Consider the following 18,382-nt stretch of genomic DNA (forward strand, 5'->3'; position numbering starts at 1 on the left):
ATTTAACAAGTAAAGCTTTCAACTAACTTATACAGAGAACAAATTGCAATATTTGCAACCAAAAGGCTGTACCTGACTGGATCTCTGAAACATGAGGCTTGATTATCTTCCATATATAAATTTTTTTTTATTAAGAGTTAGTACCTGGTACCACGGACTTTTAGCACCTACTTGGCTTGGGTTCCAAGCAACCTGAGTCCGAAAATGTTACGTCTACAGACTGCACGCCTCCGATAGGCCAGTCAGTGTCGTTGTTGAATGAGTCATGAGACCGACTCTTTCACACAAGTCCAAACCATCATTTTTGACCCTACAAACAAGGGAAATGGTTGCACAAAAACCAATAAAAAAGCCATAGACTGAGCATCACCTCCACATCCTACATTGTTGTGTTTTTTGTCACATACAAATGACCCCACACAGATTGAGTTGGTAATGGGAAAACGATTGAAATCAAGCAGAGTCAAGTGGAATAGAGGCTTAAGATTTCATAATGCCATGGTGTATGTTGCAGGTGTTTTAGTGAACTGTAATAACCTTTCTCCATGCTCCCCCTTCATTTCTTCTCACTCATCAACCAACCCAGATAGCTGCCCCTCCCTCAGCCTGGTTCTGCTGGAGGTTTCTTCCTGTTAAAAGGGACTTCTTCCTTCCCACCATTGCCAGGTGAATGCTCATAGGGGATTATATGACTGTTAGAACTCTTTCTGTAGTATCATAGCATTTTAACCTTACAATATACAGGCATCTTGAGAAGACAGATGCTGATGTAAATAAAACAGGATTTAACTGAACTGGATTTGGTTATTTAAACTAACATTTTAAATACCTATTGGGGGAAAGGTTATTTTTGCAGGCTAAAACTTCAACTGTCAGTGCCTGCTTAAAAGTTACCTTTGTCTGGGGCTCGGTATTACCTGTTGAGGCTTGGGGCTGCAGACGTCATCCCAGTTAACGACCGGCAACTAAATCGTGAACGACAGCACAGCGGACCAATCACATCAACGGCCGTGACAGGTGTCGAGCAGCTATTGACCATTGGGAGAGAGCGGGGGGCGGGACTGATGACTCGACGTGACGTCACAGCTTCGGTTATGGCAAGTGACAGAGAGTGAGGAAGAGGAGGCGAAACTTTCCGAGCTCGGAGTTGTGCTCGCAGCTATTCATGTGTGACACGAATCGAGCCTCGCTGTCGTCGGAGTGACAACTAATCGCTGGTCGCGCGAGGTCGGAGTCGTGAGCGGGTGCTGGGTCGCTGTCGAAGTAAAAGTGAATACGCCAGAAGTTTGTTCGACTTCGAGTAAAACAGCAGAGGAGACACTATGACCAACAGAGAAGACGAGTATGACTACCTCTTCAAAGGTAAGCGGCCGCTAACCTGTAGCCTCCTGGCTCTGTTTTCGCGTCACCTGTGAGCGGCTGTCATTTGATGCCGAGCGGCGTGCCTAACAACAAGGTGAAAGGAGACGCAAGCCACACGTCGACTCGACGGCACCTGAATCGACCTGTAACTTCGAGTGCTTTTAGTTATAACCCAAGTTATGAAGTGGGCTTATAGCCTCACTCGTAGCCGTGGTATTGGAAGAATGGGAGGCAGCTCAGAGCTCTCATGTATGGCGTTAAGCAGCATCTGCCGGGGAGTCATCATCTTGCAGGCCTATGATGCAATCGTCTTGGGATGCGGCGTTGGTCAACAGGGGGATCGTACGATGTGGCTCGGAGGTCTCTTAGAGTCAGGGCTGAATACTTGAGTCTGAATGTACACAAAGTTTCGGAAAATCTCACCAAACCGCTTTCTGTGACAATCACACCCTTTCTGTGATCACTAAAAGTTGCTAATATGCTCTGGTTCCTCCCTGGATACCTTGAAATTACAAGTCTTTGCTTCATTTGTTGTATTTGTTTTGCTCTGTCCGACTTCTGAAAGCCTTAATTAGGCACAGAGGACATGACTGAGACAGACAAGACAGTTTCATTTTCAAAGAGTACAATTTAGTTTTGTATATTGGAACAAAATGTCTACCCACCCCACCAAGGATGAGCAGGAAATGCTGATCCTGTATTTCCTGCAGGTGTACAGATAATATTTAAAGTGTATGTCACTGCTCTGCAGATGTCTGACAGACTTGATTAAAAACAGATTAACAACACATCCTTATTTTCATATATATGTGTATATATTGGCACAAAATGTCCGCCAACCTCTAGGAAGAGGAGGAAATATGACCCCTGTTTTATTGGCATGGCCTTCACTTCCTGCATGTGTGCTTATGCTGCTGTTCATAGGATTTTAAACATATATTTCTTAAAATTAAATAACCTTAGAAGTTGTCTGCCTGAAAGGCACCAAGGCCGTAACAAAGAAATCAATACAAACATTGATACTTGAGGATGGGACAAACGTTCATGTTTGCTGGCACATCATACAAAGCAAAATGTCACATTTTTAGATTTGATTTCTTGCTTTAAATGCCAGCAGAGCTGTTAAAAGGCGTGAAGAGTTAAAAGTACTCGCAGCTTATAAAACTGTAAGCTTATACACTTTCGTAGATCGTGTCACCAAAGTGCCAAATGCATTGTAACTGGAACCAATTGTTTAAAGTTGTCTTGTCATCGCCCGTGATAAACGACGCACTCGCAGGCTTATTTAAATATAGAAGACCAACCATGCACGTGTTGTCGAACTGGAAATACCTGCACGAGTGGGCCTCAGAGAAACTCCTCGTCAAGGACGAGGAAGCAAAGACTTGCGGGCTCACTCACCCTCCTCAGAGTAGCCGTGGTTTTTGGTGACCAAATTTATCTGAATAATGAGCAGCAGTGTGGGAACACTGATAAGTTTATCAGCCGCCACTTAAACCAGGGAAGGGTTTTTACTGCACTGCTTTCTTTTCTTCTTCCCCTTACAAGCTCCTGTTGCACCTTGCTGCTGGACAGCGTGAGTCAGGTTGGGTGAGCTCACAGTGAGTCACATGAGCATTGTCATACTGACGGAGACATCGGCACAGGAAGTCGTCCTGCTGTCCTGCTGCACCTCATCCTTTCACAGACATTTTGACACGTATGAGTCTGAATTCTGGGGTTTTCTTTGCACCTCGTGCTACTTCACATCTTCACCTCATGTTCACGTTTCATATGTATTCTCTCTTTTTCTTATCTCATCCACTGATTTCTTAAAAATACTGATGAAAAAAGCAATTATCCTGCTGGCCTTCAGCATTAAACACTACATTAACTTCGTGTATGATAATCTAAGCAGGACTAGTTCACTTATGTAAGGTTAAGTTTGGGGTCTGTTATCATAAATGTAGGCCTTTCTTTCATATTTCCAGGCATTTAAAAACAATAAATTAACTTCTGTTTAAAAAAAAAAATACAACAACAACAAAAAAGAAAAGTATTTTTAATACTATCATTTTATGGCAAGAACAAGCCTGGCAATCCTAATAATAGTCATTTTATTCTGTGTATTGGCGCTCGAGGGGATATCATTACATTCATTAATGTCTCTGAACAGACAGACTCGGGTTCTCAGTATTATTTTAGCTTCGTTCTTCACTCCCACATGTACTGGGTGCAGGGTTGTACAGTATAATAGACGGCTGTCATATCTTTTTTTGGAGGAATTTGAGCTCAACAATAGGTGAGTGAATGGGTGTGTAACGCAGCCATGGAATTACCTGTCTGTTGGCAGAGAGAGGCCTTGAAAAGGTTGCATAATGATTTCTTGTCCTCCGCCCAAGATCCTTTGTGCAAGACAAAATGGAGTAACACCGTCATCTTTTTTTAATTTTTTTTATTTGGATGCCCGCACTGTTCTGATGCATAGTCCTTGTGTACTTCTGAAATTGTCATTATTCCCGAGTATCTAACTCAGGCAGGAAAACATGGAGCTGTTTCTACTTCTGCCTGTCACGTGCTGGTAAAACTTGAATACACGGTTTCATTTTTGAAAGAACAGCATTGCTTAAATGCGAGTGCAGATGCAGCGGTTGATTGGTTATTGCAGTTTGAACTTTCCAAACAAGTTCCTGTTACCTAAGAGTAGGAGTGGCGAGCTGGGGTGGTAGGTTCCTTTTGACAGAGTGACGCACCTGACAAATGTGGAAGTGACAAACAAACAAACATCCTGGTTCCACTTTTTTTAAAGTATAAATGAAACCCTGTTTAGTGGGAAAGTTGATCTAATATGCTTTTCTTTATTTTCTGTCACGTGTCTGAAAACTGTAAGTCAGTAATCCTTGTGAGCCAAAGACTCGGGCTTCAAAACGCTCAGTTTCTCAGTTTTTTTGTTTTGTTTTTAACACTCTTCAATCTTCATGATGTCACAGAGAGGGTGTCCCGAATGGTGTGTTCACACCAAACATGAAGCCTTGTGTTATTCACACAAGTACAGTCAATGGAGGGTTTTTGGAGACGATCAAATATTTACCCGTAACAGCCAACAAGAGGAGGAGGAGAGTACTGCCAGTAGCTGGAGTGGAGTTACAGTAGACTTTCACTTTTCACCAACATCTGCTACAATTTTGATAATTTTTTTGTCTTTCCTGTGCAGCATGAAGCATTTTTTTAAAACTTTTGTTGGTTTGCCTCCGTTCGTGTTCTTGTTTGGTGTAAACACATCATTAAGACTCCACCTGAGACTCGCTTGTTTTCAGTTCCTAATTTTCTCCAACGAGACATTGAAGTTAAAAGCAGTTTTCACACCTGCACTGCACCACTTCTGAACTTTTCTAGATATCACCAGAGACCGATGCATAAGAATGTGCTAGATCTGACATTAACCACTCTATAACCTGCCAGCTCGCTAGTACAAAGTCTCAGATGTGCGAGTAGTAGAGCAGATACTGTGGTGCCGTTATCATATAGCAAGTCAGCATCATGTGTGGTGCCTTCTGCACACCCTACTGTCTACTGATGTGTGCGGCATGTGAGAAAGGACCACTGTGGGAAATTCTGATAGATCATCTGCAAGCGCTCCCGTCTCTGCTTTCACCTCTACAGCACAGACATGGAGGAAAGCTTCACTTTCAGCTTCACCTTCAAAAAGACAAGAGGAGATGAATGAATGTTGGAAAGGTGTTCAGCTGACTTTAAGATTTAACTCTTTAGGTTCAACTGTTGACAGTTTTGCTTTAACTGTAGTTTATAATGTTTGACTTGAGCAGCGATTCCCAACGTACGGGCAGTGAAGGTACTGCAGGTGGGCCTCAAGAAGCCATTCGCCAAAAATACACTTTACCTTTAAAAAGAAACAGAGCCATGAAATTGAAACATCAAATCATATATCGTAAATGTTTCCTTTGACTCTGATCTTATCTTGTATATTAGTATGAAGATTTTCATATTTTCAGTCATAAGTTTTGTAGTGGCTCAGTGAAGAGGTCTCTTTCTTCACGTTTTCATTCTGATTGTTTGGCACAGATTTGATTTGTCAATGTTTGGGTTTTGTAGTGTTCACGCTGTGTCCATTAGTTTATTTGGGATATTATTGCACCGTCTTCAAGGCTCAGAGACACAGAGGGGAAGGTAAAGGACAGGAAACCTACTTTCTTGTCTTAAGTGGCTCATTTCTTTGCTTTTGTTATGTGTTGTAATTGTCAGTTTAACTTCTGTTGTTATGTACTCATCTTCTTGTTCATCTATTTAGGATGCACCAGCCACCAAAATTTGTTCTACATCTCTTATGTCTAAACGTTTACTTTGCAATAATACTATTAAAGACGATCGGGACAGCTTACTGATGCAGTGAATGCTACACATGTGTGCTGTAACGCATGTTTCAGCTCTGTATGTTTAAAAGTGTTCTTCTGCCCTTCAGTCTAATGCTGCTGTGCCTGACGTGTATTTGATGAGTGCACGTCAGCGGTTTCACCTGGATTTCTGTGCTCAGCCTGCGTGTATTTCCTGAAAAGAGCAGGTGGTTCTGATATTTTGTGTACTCAGTGGGAGTCCCCTGAGTTTCTGCTGTGCTTTGCCTGGGAGCCACACATGTGCGTCACTGGCGAGGAAGGCCATCTAACAGAAATGAGGATCAAATGTAATTAAGAAATGAAAAAGAATCACTCCATCTTGTTCAGTTTAACGTCTTTATGGCATAATGGACTGTTGGCCTTCTGAACTTTTGCTTTTGCAGCTGTAAAGTGAGCTGTGGTGCTAAAACACGCCCACCTAATATCCACTTATAGAGTAGTGTAGTTTATTTTCCTTATGCATTTTTTTACTGTAGCATTAAGACGAGCACAAACAACCCCCTGCAGGCAGACTTAACAGTACACGTTGTGACTCTGCTGACTGTTCCTCTTGTTCTTTATTTCCCTGCAGTGGTGCTGATTGGAGATTCGGGCGTAGGGAAGAGTAACCTGCTGTCCCGCTTCACCCGAAATGAGTTCAACCTGGAGAGCAAGAGCACCATTGGTGTGGAGTTTGCCACACGTAGCATCCAAGTAGAGGGAAAGACCGTAAAGGCTCAGATTTGGGACACAGCTGGACAGGAGCGATACCGGGCTATCACTTCAGCGTGAGTTCATCACACACACATGCAGAGATGCACACTTCACACAAGTAAAAACCTTTTTCTTTTTACCTGTACACACACAGGTCCACATGCATCAGTTAGAAGAATCATATAGAATTAAGTGGCACAGGAAAGAAAAAGGCTTTTTTAAATGTTTCCTTCCTTTTAACTAGGAAAACATGATCTCTTCACAGCAAGTGTCTCTGTCTAATCAAGTGGTTACTTAGACCAGTGTCTCCCAAAGGGTGTGTCCTGAGACGAGTCTAAATGTGCTGTAGCATTTTGTGACACCTGCAGTTTATTATTGCAATAAACAACTGCACAAAACATTATAACTGAAGGGTTGATTTATTTTATTGGTACTGTGTATGCACTTGTTTCCCATACAGAGGCAGAATCTTATACCCTTGAACAATGATTTTTGCTTACCAGTTGCTGAATAGTAGGAACCTAAATAGGCACTGGGAAACAAAGCAGCTCTTCTGAGGGAAACTTGTCTAATTTAAGAGCGTTGGATCTGAATCAGAAGCAGAAAACCATTTAGGAGATTTGAAGTATCTGAGAAGGCGACAGAGACGAGGTGCGCGGTACAGGAGTGTGGAAAACCTCGCTGAATAACTGCAGCAGTCCAGAAACAATCGCATGTTCATGCTTTGTCCAGATGCTGCAACTAGGCTTTAAAAAGTGCTTTTGTGTTATGATAATCTGAGAGCATGTCAGGTGATGTGAAGGCTATTTTGGGCAGATGTTACTACAGGTGTGCCTTAATATTTTGGGTTTGATGCAGGGTGTGTCCTAGACGCACAAAGTCAGACAAAGTGATTATACACATGAGTGCACACGCAAATGCATGTGCACAAGAAAGCGTGATGCACCGAATCTGTAGTAGTTCCCTAAGATTTATTTAATTTTACTGCTACTTTCAGTTTTTTTTTCTTTTCTCTAAATTACAAGCTACAGAGCTCAAAGTCTGTAAAGACAGAGTGAATAATTCTTGGGACCAAACATCACAACTTCTCATACTTTGATGGCTGTAGGGGAGTAAGAGAGACGGGAGCAGATCAAGAATAGCCTTTTAAATAAGAATATAGCAGCGGTTGAGCCCATGGAAGGACATTGAACCCAAATATATAAAGTAAAGTGGTGAGTAAGTAGGTTTAACTTTAGTGCCCCACTTTTTTTCTTTTTTTTAATAACATTCTCAAAATCCTGAACATTCGTAAAGAGATGGTGACAAGAGTGTTTCTTGCCTCATTAGAAATGCAGGGCTGGGCTCTAGAATACAAACGTTAAAAGTTTTAACTTGTGACTGAACTTTTTTTCTCGAAACCATCATCTACAGCTGCATGACACTGGACTGCATTACGAGTGTGTTATCAGGGCCATCCATGAATTCTGTTTAGTCCGTTTCTCAATTTTAAAATGGCTAGAAAGTGATTATCAGAAGTAATTAAAACTCCAAAATGTACCTTTGTTTGCCTTCAGACAGGAAGCCTGTAGCTCGTCATCTCTGTTCCTAGTGGGGTTTTTTAAAGTTATCTTCCTTGATGCTGCGCTCTTTACCAGCATGAACTTTGTGAAGACCCCACAGGCTGTGAGGAATCGAGCGCACTGAGTCTTTTAAAACAAGAAGTCAGTGCTCATTTGCATTATGGGCTTTGTGTGCAGTCGCTGTAGCTTCACAGCTTATTTCTTTGTTCAGAGCTGGCTGAGTCAGTGTGACACACACAGTGAATCCTGATAGCTACAGGCTGCTGCGACAGCGAGTCGCGTCCTGAGTTTCTAACTTGTTTGTCTGATCTCACGTTGTCCAGGTACTACCGTGGAGCCGTCGGAGCTCTGTTGGTTTATGACATTGCCAAGCACCTGACGTACGAAAACGCAGAGCGCTGGCTGAAGGAGCTGCAGGACCACGCAGACAGTAACATAGTTATCATGCTAGTGGGTAACAAGAGCGATCTTCGCCACCTGAGAGCGGTGCCCACGGACGAGGCCAAGGCCTTTGCAGGTAACGTAACTGTAACAGCGCTGCAGTGTTTCTCCCAGATTCTGTTTGCAGAAGTCATCTGTAAATATTTTCCAGGATACTTAAAACACGAGAACCAGCTGAAATCCACAGGATGTTCACAGATGCAGATCAGCTTCAGCTCCATGTGTCAGGACACCTGTCAGTCTAGGTGGTAACTCCACCTAAGTTCCCCCATCATATAGTTGTTATGAAGGGGACTGTCCATAGGGGGTAAAAGTGTTTTGTAGCAGGGTTTAAATATATTTTTTCTAATGTAAAGTTGAGGAGAATCTGCATTGTTGGCACTTTACTCAGAAAGCAGCTCAATGATATCCATCACTTCCAACAGTCATCTGGTCAGTGAGCTATGTCTCTTCAGGTGTCTGCACTTTCAAAATAAGAGTGAGAGGTTTGTCCACTAGTAATTGAATAATGCTGCTAAAAATAAATTTCCAGTATTTCTAGGAGGTCATTAATAAATGGCAGGCTGCACTAGTGAAGTGTTTGTGTGGGGAAATGCTACACCTTGTGTGCACAGAGCATGTGTGCTGTATTGATTTGTGAGGTTCTAGGACACGGCCTCATTAGATTATTATCAGGTTAAAGCTGCGATAATGAATGCATGGGATGAAGTGATCTCTAGCTGCTTTAATTGGGTCCTTAAGTACTTTTCAACATGCCGTCTGTGTTCCTGACGGTTAATATTTTTACATCTGTCAAAGGTTTTATTTCAGTTCTGTTTACACTGTTTGTGTTTTCTTTTTTTTTCTTTTTTTTTTTAAACCCGCTCTGCCTTTCAGTGCACACGTTTGTTTTTGCCCATGTCTGCAATGCTTCTGATGCTGTAAATTCTTTTACTTGGATGTGTTTAAGTACTTTAATGAAAGAACACAAAAAGGATTTGTTAACACTGAAAATGTAAAGGCTTCTGTTTGCTTTTGACATGCTGATTGGTTTTCAGCAGCTGGAGGTTTCTTTACTTCTGAACTTGAACTTGATGAATTTTTTTTTAACCTGTGTTGCTGCTTTCACTGAAGACACTAATCCTGTTCCTGTCTGTAGTCACGTAAAGAGTGTGATTGTTGCTGTGAGAGTTTTAACAGTCAGTGCTGCTACTTTTGTATGCAACTCTGACCTAATTTATGATGCCTCGTTTACATGAAGACCATGTGGTTTACACATGCATGCAAAGTGTGATAGTAAAGGCTTCTCTCAAAAGAAGACAACACACAGACTAGGTTGCCTCTTATTATTATTTAACTATGTGTTTTATATCTGTAGCTGATCAGATTGGCAGTTGATTTACCCAGTAAACCACTTTGCATGTTAGCTGACATGATTCATTTCACTTTTTATAATGTAAATTCAACTTATTTATAGAGGCTAACATTTTACCACATGTACAACATTCAACACCCTCTGTTCTTAACTGGAAGGAAAACTGGAAGAAGACTTGGAAAGGACTGAATGTACCGTGTGCTCACGCACAGAAAACAGATTTGTGTCATAGACGAGCTGGATTACAGTTACAGAATTTATCTGACATATTCTATGTATCACCAAATGTTGGATAAACGGTTATCAAAATAGTTAATTAATATTCGTCAACTAATAAATTTAATCAAAAACATCAAACTACGACGTGAGCCGTCAAACAGGAAGTGGCTGAAAGAACTGCAGAGGCCCTGTAGTGAGCACATAATGCAGGGGAAAAAATCAGTCCCAGTAAAATAAACCTAAGCTCAGTGACGATGTTGAAGCTAGAATGGTGTTGGCCTTTAACACTAATTGGTCTTTTGTACATGTTTGTTTTCCAGAGAAGCACGGCTTGTCTTTCCTGGAAACGTCAGCGTTAGACTCGTCTAATGTGGAGCTGGCTTTCCAGACGATCCTCACAGGTGAGTGTCACGTTTGTGGATATTTTCTACTGCATTTACCTCATATCAAAATGTGTTCTGGTACTTAAGAGAAGCACCGTTTAATAAAAGGTTTTGTATGCAATATACGAGAATACGTAAATATTCTCGTCTTTGAGTTTATCTAACAATACCTTACCTTTGCCACTAGATGGCAGCAAAATCCATCTAATCAGTCCTCGGCATCCACGCCTGTGTGCAGAAATACCACCTTGATCATTTTTTAAGGTCAAAAACAGGAATAATTGCTACACTGAAAGACCAGTCGGTTTTGAGAGATGGCACAAATGCGCCTTACCAGATGCATCTACAACTTGTTCAAGAAAGAAAATGTGATGTGGGTTCGCAAATGTTTCCCTAAGTGAATGTCTATGAGCCGTTTCCCTAGGAGGCATATGGCCACACTAACAAGTGTAAGATTGGATAACATGGAGAAAAACAGCAATTGTTGTGACTCAGTCAACCCCTGGAGTGCCTAAAGGGACAATCCAACAGTGAGTGGTGCTTCCACTTGAATTGCCCCAAGGGCTATCAGCCTGCACGTATGCGCCTCTTCCAGTTTGTATTCTTACTCTGCTCAGGCAGTTTGAGCCTTTCTTCCGCTTTATCAGTAATTTCTAGTTCACGTAAACTTCAAACCAACAAGCCCCATTTAGGTAACATTGGTAACTGGCTCATTAAGAGAGAAGAGTAACCGTGCATCAGCAAGCTAGTAAGAACTGAAGTTTAGACCCACTGGAGCAAAGAAGTCATCGCTCATGTAGCAGAGGATAGTTCTTGGGTCATCATGTGTATATGCACTGCAGCTGGGGCTGTGTATGGTTCGTAGTAATCAGTTGTGTTTTTGCCACCTGACACGTCACATCAGAGCGCCGAGCCTTGCTTTGCTTTAAATGTTCTTGCTTCATAGGCAGTTTTTATTTCAGGACCATTTTGTTCCACATCTGGGTGCAGTTTAGTTAAAGAGGGAGTATGCAACAGCAAGCCAGAGGTGTTTGCACAAGTCCTGACCACTCCAGTGACATCCAAGTCAATGTTTGGTTGAAATATTTTCACGTAGGCTTGATTGATTGTGTTCAGAAACCATAACTATGATGCTTTTGGTCAATAATTGTTATTGTGATTATTCAACACAGTGATTCATAAATTAAACAAATGTCTTACATTCATTGAACTTTAAAAGCATGGGACTTTTTGCACGAGTTTTCCTTGGAAATGAAAATGAGGGGGACGTGATATGGGGGTTATCTGGTAGGGAGTAAGTTTTGACTAAGCCCGTGTTGTAAGAGCACTCACTGTTCCCTTGCAGCCTCTGTAGAGAGATATCTGTGGGTACCAATGGGACAAGAGGCCCACGTGCTAACAAACTATGTAGAGCCTATTATATAGCCTGTGTATACTTTAATTCAAATGTATGGGGGGGAAAAATGGGAGGTGAATCCTGTAGGAAGTTGGATCCAAACTTGCAAGGCCCACTCCCTTCTGGTCCTCTGCCTCCATGATCCGCGCACATGGGGAGAGCCAGCAGCCGACCAACACCTGAGTTCCACACTGGTGAAAGTGGACCACATTAAAAACCCTCGATAATCAGACAAAGAAAGCTGCAACCATTAATGATCTCTCCATAGCTTCACATACGGAAACCAGACTGAAAGACCACTCAGCCAAACAACATTAACTTCTTTAAGAAGGATCTTTTTGTCCAAACATTCCCTTCCATCATATTGGTTCACGATGAACAAAGTGAGCGTTTAGGAAGGACACACCAAAATGAGGCCTTTTCTTAACGGCTTATTTAGGTTTTTGGCCCTGGAGCCTAAAGGTGCCAATATACCCTCTGCAGTGGTCACTTCACTCGTTGCTGTGCCATCGTCACAAAGATTCAGCCATGTGTACCCACGTTAAGGCACAAGAAGCCGCTCCCTCCTAAACGATAGGCGTCGCGTCTCAGACAGTATCGCATCACACACGCTGATAAAGAGGACAATGTTTTTTTGCAAAGTTCTTTTTACAAACTCAGGTTTCCAAAGAGTTGCAAAATCTCCCTCTGTGTGTCAGTGTGTCTCTGAGCTTCTCTGCAGGAGTATCATTAAAATAATGGTAAAAACCTGCACCATTGTAGAGGCGCGCCACAAAGATTGTGCCTCACAACACAGGATATGACGTGAAAATCGTCACGAGACAAGCATGAAAACGGCCTAACCCAGCTGTCACGGGGTGAAAGACAGTTCACTAGTCCTTCACACTCATGCAGTGACAAGAAAACCACTCACACCCACATCCACACCTGTGGCCGATTACCCTAGCTAACATACACATTAGCTACAAGAAGAACAAATAAACGCAACAAAGAAAGGGTCTGGGTGGTAGGAAGGTTTAAAACCAGGAAGATGAGGTGACCACTAAACCACTTGAGCCTTTAAAAGGATAAATGAACTGCTATAAAGATTTGTTACTGCTCTTTAGGAAACCTGCCCCCCCAAAACATTTCTAGTTTAAACTATTCATCCATCATCTTCCCCTTATCCGATTCAGAGTCGCTGGGAGGCCTAGAGCCTATCCCAGCCGTGAGGCGAGAGGTGGGGCGCACTCTGGACAAGTTACCAGTCTGTCACAGGGCTAACACAGGAAGACTGGCAACCATTCACACTCACATTCACACTTATGAACAAATTAGATTCACCTCTTAACCTAACCCCACTACCTGCATGTCTTCAGACTGTGGGAGGGAAGATGGAAACCTGGAGAGAACCCACGCAGACAAAAAAAATCTGAATCAATTATCTGTTAATTTAAACACATAAAGTTAGTAACTGAAATTAAAATCTGATTACTCTCACAGCCCTGTTTTGAAGTGTAGTAGAAGCAGATGGATGAGGAGAAGAACCGATGCTCGCTGTGTGTTGGAACGCTTCTTGTGTATCGCCTGTGAAACTTGGTTGCATTCTCTGCTTCTCAGCATGAGCATGCAGGATCAGAGGAGCAGATCACAGTTCTTGCAATTTTAATATAAAATGTATTGCATCTTGCAGCTTTGGGGAATGCCTAAATTGAGACTTGATTCTGCCACATGACATAACGATGCCAGTTTAGGATGGAAAGAATCCGTCAGTGCTGCCAGGAGTCTGGATAGAGCAGTTGTTGTTCAGTTTGCCATGCTGCTTGTCCTTATCACAATATGTCCCACTGTTGGCTGGATTTATAGGCATCTACACGTAACTTACTCCCTCTCGCTCTCTCTCTCCCATCACAGCCATCTACAACATCGTGTCACAGAGGCAGATGTCAGGACGCAGCGACTCAGACTTCTCACCAGCCTCCAACGTAGTGCCCATCACCGTTGAGCCCACCCAAAACTCATCCAACAAGGGCGCTTGCTGCCAGTCTAACTGAGACTTTCCCGCTGACCTCCTCCTCCTTCACCTCCAGGCAAATGGGGGAAACAGCCAGATAGGAAAGACAGGCAGATGGACAGGGAAAATAGAGACAGGTAGAGAGAGTCACACGAGGACACTTGGGTCTGATTTGTCTGTTTGATACAGTGAAGAGGAGGGGATGGTGAAGTTTAAATAAGCAAGCGGGACGTTTTCTGAGGGAGGATTGGTGTCGATGGAAAGAAAACGGGTGACTTGCACTGTTCATTAAAGACGCACATGATCAGAATTGATTTGCAATCTAAGAAAAAAAATTTATTAAGGTTCCTTTCGTGTCCTTCCTTTGAAAGCTCTATTTTACAAGCTAGTAAATTGTTCCTTTCAGTTTCACTCTAGCGGGATATTGGGCTGTAAAAATCCTCTTCCAAGAGACTGAATTGCAACCACTGTCCTTCCCATTTTTGCAAAATGTAGATTCTTCCGAAAAGAATGTCCCCTTCTAATATTTATTGAACACTAGATTGATGTCTTGTTTGGCCAAAGGGTTTAGTTGGTTTATAGTTTTCACTCTGATTTCTTCATAGCAAGGGGAGCTCGCTCGTTTTATATATGTTTTGTTTTTTTAATGCTTTTGCCTACAATCCTATTTGTGTATGTTTAAGGGTAATGCTCCCTCACTGATGTAGGGGCAAGGGGCTCAGGCCGTTTTTCCTAAGTGCACACGCTGGAATTTGGTTGTGTTCCACCAGGCCTCTCAGAGCAATAACATCCCTTCCCAACACTGACATGCAATTTCTTTTTTGATTGCTTTTGATCTTTGTTTGGAAGGCTTTCCTGCTCTGTGCACACTTTGTACTCCACAGATGAGTCATGCTCCAAGCTTTGCTAAGCGTTAACTCTAAATGAGATGGGATAGCTGCGTCGCTAGTGGACGGGTTAACTTCCTCACACGGCACTGGCTCTGCCCGTGACCATTTCACCCCTGCCCTGAACCCGTGGAGAGGGAGAGATCAAGGAATTGGTTTTAAATGCACGGACAGCCCTGTGCTACCGCTGCCTGCTAGCTAGGATAGATGGCTGGATAATATTTCAGGGGATGAGGTAGTGAGGGCACTCAGCCCTGCCCTGCTCCCTTGGTCTCTGATGTACCCGAGATGGCTTGTTTTACTGTAAATGAAATCCTCCACTGCCTGCTCACCTACTCCTTTCCATCTCTCCCTGTACACTGTATGTAACTGGAACAGGACTCTGCCTTCTGGGATCTCCCCGAGGTCTGCCCTCACTTTCACTCGTCTTTATTTCCTGTGGAAGGGTGGGGCGGGGGGTTGTATCGGGAGTCAGGATTGGGTTTGTTAGTATCTAATAGTTTAATAGATGAGAAAAGGGAGAAAGGACGGTAGCGTTTGGAGGGGCTTGATTAAATCCAAAGGTTATGGACACAGATGGTGTTTATCCTGCTGATGTGTTTCCACATCAACACAGACTTCTGTTGAATTCACAGGTCTTAAACTGGGTGGTGTTAGGTTAGGGCTTTTAAAACATTTATTCTAATATGTATATTTGGACTGCATATGTATAAATAAATCTCATTTCTTATAGCCTTTGTCTTCTCGTGTCTTCTCGGGATTTTGTTAAACACGGACAGGTTGAAGCAGCTGGCTTCTTTATTGACAGAAAGGCAGAATTCATTGAGTGAGTCATGTAGGCCGGGATAGCTCTGTAGGTAGAGTGGTGGCCCCATGAATCAGAAGGTCAGGGGTTCGAATCCACCGAACAGCTACCCTGAGGTACCCCTGAGCAAGGTACCGTCCCCACACACTGCTCCCCGGGCACCCAATGGCTGCCCACTGCTTCAGAGTGACTGGGTTAAATGCAGAGAGAAATTTCCCCACAGGGATCAATAAAGTATACATTATTATGATTTTAGCTACTGTGTGATTGCTTTGTGCAGATACATTGACAGGGCTATATTTTAGTAACCTAATCCTTAATGTACGCTCTAATTTAATACGACATTTGCACAGTGCTCTAGAATGACACGTTCCTCTGATCGCTGAAATTAAAATGTGACAATTGAGAACTCCCGTTTCAAAGGGGGGAAAAAACGACTGGTATCGATTGGAGGTCATTTCATTTTTGTTTTATTAGAAACATTTACAATACATCTTGAATCTTGAAAAAATAACAAAGAACCAGAACTAACATGGCGCAGATACAATAATAATAATAATTATAATAATAAAAATGTCTCCAAAAAATGTAATTCACAAAAAAACATGTGCTATAAGAAATAAACCTGCAATATCACATGCCTTGTAGGGCATGGCACACTGTAACAGAGTTCAAAGACTTCTTTATTATTATTTTTTATTTATTTTTTTTCCCATCCATCAAAGTTGACGGTCAGCCACAGAGGGCCGCAGTGGCAGCCCTCCTTCACTGTTCACAGAGAAACCAGAAACTATTGCCAGCTGATGCTGGCCCAAAAACTAATGCACTACAACCACTATTAGACCGGTATGAAACACTTCTACTGTGCTGGAAAAATTGGAAACGCTACCAAAGACAAACTGTCAGACTGCATCGGCCTCTCTGGAAACGGTTGCAAGTTTCACCAGCGAGCGCCACTTCAGTCCCCGACCTCTACATGCAGCAGAAAACGTGCATCATTTTTGCCAAGTTTTTAAAACTGTATCGTGTCTTTTACAAACCAAGAACTTTGAGTTAATTCCTGCGTGTCACAAGCAATCTTTCATCACTAAACGGGGAACCCGGAACGTTGACGTGGGGACTGAAATGGACTTTGTCTGGCTCCAAACTCAAGTCAACTTTCCACTTTCCAAAGAGGCTCCAACTATGAAAATCTACAGAGGAGAAATGGCCCAAGTGTTAGTCAGGCCTGCACCATTTCTCCCATCTAAGTGACCATACAACATACATGCAAACTAGCACGGTAATGAATCTGGTGTGTGTGTGTGTGTGTGTGTGTGTATGTGTGTATATGTGTGCATCTAGTTACATAGATCTACTACACAGTGCACTGTTGTCCCCTCCTAGATGCTGCCACTTGAACTTCACCTAGTTAACCCATAAGAGAAAGCTTTGCTCCTTCGTCGTTGATCTCAAACTGTCTGAGTAGCAGATGTAGAAAAAGTATGAATGAAAGTGTGTACAAGTTGTGTGTGGCCCTATTGGCGAGAGGGTCACAGCTGCTCATTCATCCCAAGCGCTGCAGTTGTAACGTGTTTTTTTTCTTCTTTTTTTGTTTTTTTTTTAAACGTTTGATAAGTAAAAGCGAGTTTAGATTACAGAGGAAATGAGTAATGTGTTTCAGTCAGTAACATGGGGTTAGTTGAAGAGGGGAGAAGGGGGTTACAGCAAGCAGCACCACACAAAGAATGCTGATGCAGGAAAAATATAGAATTGAGGCACAAAATTGATGCTCTGTGACTAAAATATCTCCAAATTCTAAAAAATATTATATTATTTTCTGTAATTATTCCATTGTGAATGCACTGGTGTTGAAATAGTGCATGTCTGAAGTTAAAATTTAAGCTACGGAGAACTCTCGCTCCATTCACGTCATTCACCACGAAGTAAACGGACGAAACGCATTCCCGTAACTTTCATAAATAAAACTTCTAAACATCTTTTCTCATTTTTACTTATTAGTAGAAACTGACTTCCCTGTGTTTAGAAATATATTAACTTCTTGTAATTTTAATTAAAAAACAAAATGTCTTGAGGTTACTCATAAATATGTTGCTTCATTTTTTTTTTTTTTACTTTTCATAAATAACATCCAGATACTGACTTTTTTCCTCTGCTTTCTATGAAATAATAACCCATGTTAGCAAAATAGATTTGAGAAACTGTAATATGTTTTTTTTATTCATTTTAAGTTACTTTCTATAAATGTATGTGGAAGAACTCAAATATAGTCTACGTTGAAAAAAAGCTGTTGCAAATTCTGTCCAAAAAACAAACAAACTTAAAGCTCACTTGCAAAACTGACTAAGAGATAAGGAGTGCATTAAGGTTTTTTTGTTCCTTTTTTTTGTTGTTTTTTTTCGTTTACATTCAAATGCATTGCTTGCTCAATGTGTGATTTAGACAGGTTGGTACAACTGTTTAAGTGCATCCATTGAAAATAAGGATTTCCTATCACTCCTTAAAAGGGATTCTACATAAATGCATAAAGACCTTTTTATATCAAGAGAAGAAAAACATCAACAGTTTCTACCATTACTATAATAGTAAGCTTAATACAATATTGTAAATAATACTAACAAGAACTTAATGAATCAAATCTCACGGGAGTCGCCCCCACCCCTCTGTACCTCCGCTTGGCTAAAATGTCTTTCATACTGGGTGAGCTGGACAAATGAAACTTACACTTTAGCATAATCTTAAGAATCATAATTAAACTATGTATCACTTAGTTAAACTACACGGTAAATATACGACTTTAAACCAATGCTCACTTTAAGGTCTTAAAGCTTTTTATACACTCCAGGTATCAGGCTGATGAATCCTTTATCTTAACTTTTCCTTTCTGATAAATCTT

General features: G+C 41.8%; 1 protein-coding gene across 1 annotated transcript; it reads left to right on the forward strand.

The window, feature by feature from the left end:
• The first annotated feature begins 1,101 nt into the window (after positions 1-1,101).
• On the forward strand, positions 1,102-15,490 carry rab11al (RAB11a, member RAS oncogene family, like). Its single transcript, XM_085366695.1, has 5 exons — positions 1,102-1,362; positions 6,325-6,520; positions 8,332-8,525; positions 10,343-10,423; positions 13,695-15,490. The coding sequence occupies exons 1-5, from the start codon at positions 1,323-1,325 to the stop codon at positions 13,832-13,834; spliced, it is 651 nt and encodes a 216-aa protein (XP_085222821.1). The 5' UTR covers positions 1,102-1,322; the 3' UTR covers positions 13,835-15,490.
• The last annotated feature ends 2,892 nt before the right edge of the window (positions 15,491-18,382 follow it).

Source organism: Diplotaxodon limnothrissa, linkage group LG11 (assembly GCF_057381915.1).
Source record: "Diplotaxodon limnothrissa isolate DT_005_m linkage group LG11, D_limnothrissa_male_GT1.1, whole genome shotgun sequence".
Taxonomy (NCBI): domain Eukaryota; kingdom Metazoa; phylum Chordata; class Actinopteri; order Cichliformes; family Cichlidae; genus Diplotaxodon; species Diplotaxodon limnothrissa.

Coding starts and splice junctions, on each gene's coding strand:
- rab11al (XM_085366695.1), top strand. CDS start 1,323: ATGACCAACAGAGAAGACGAGTATGACTACCTCTTCAAAG. Junction 6,521..8,331: donor TACCGGGCTATCACTTCAGC/GTGAGTTCATCA, acceptor CACGTTGTCCAG/GTACTACCGTGGAGCCGTCG. Junction 10,424..13,694: donor TTTCCAGACGATCCTCACAG/GTGAGTGTCACG, acceptor CTCCCATCACAG/CCATCTACAACATCGTGTCA.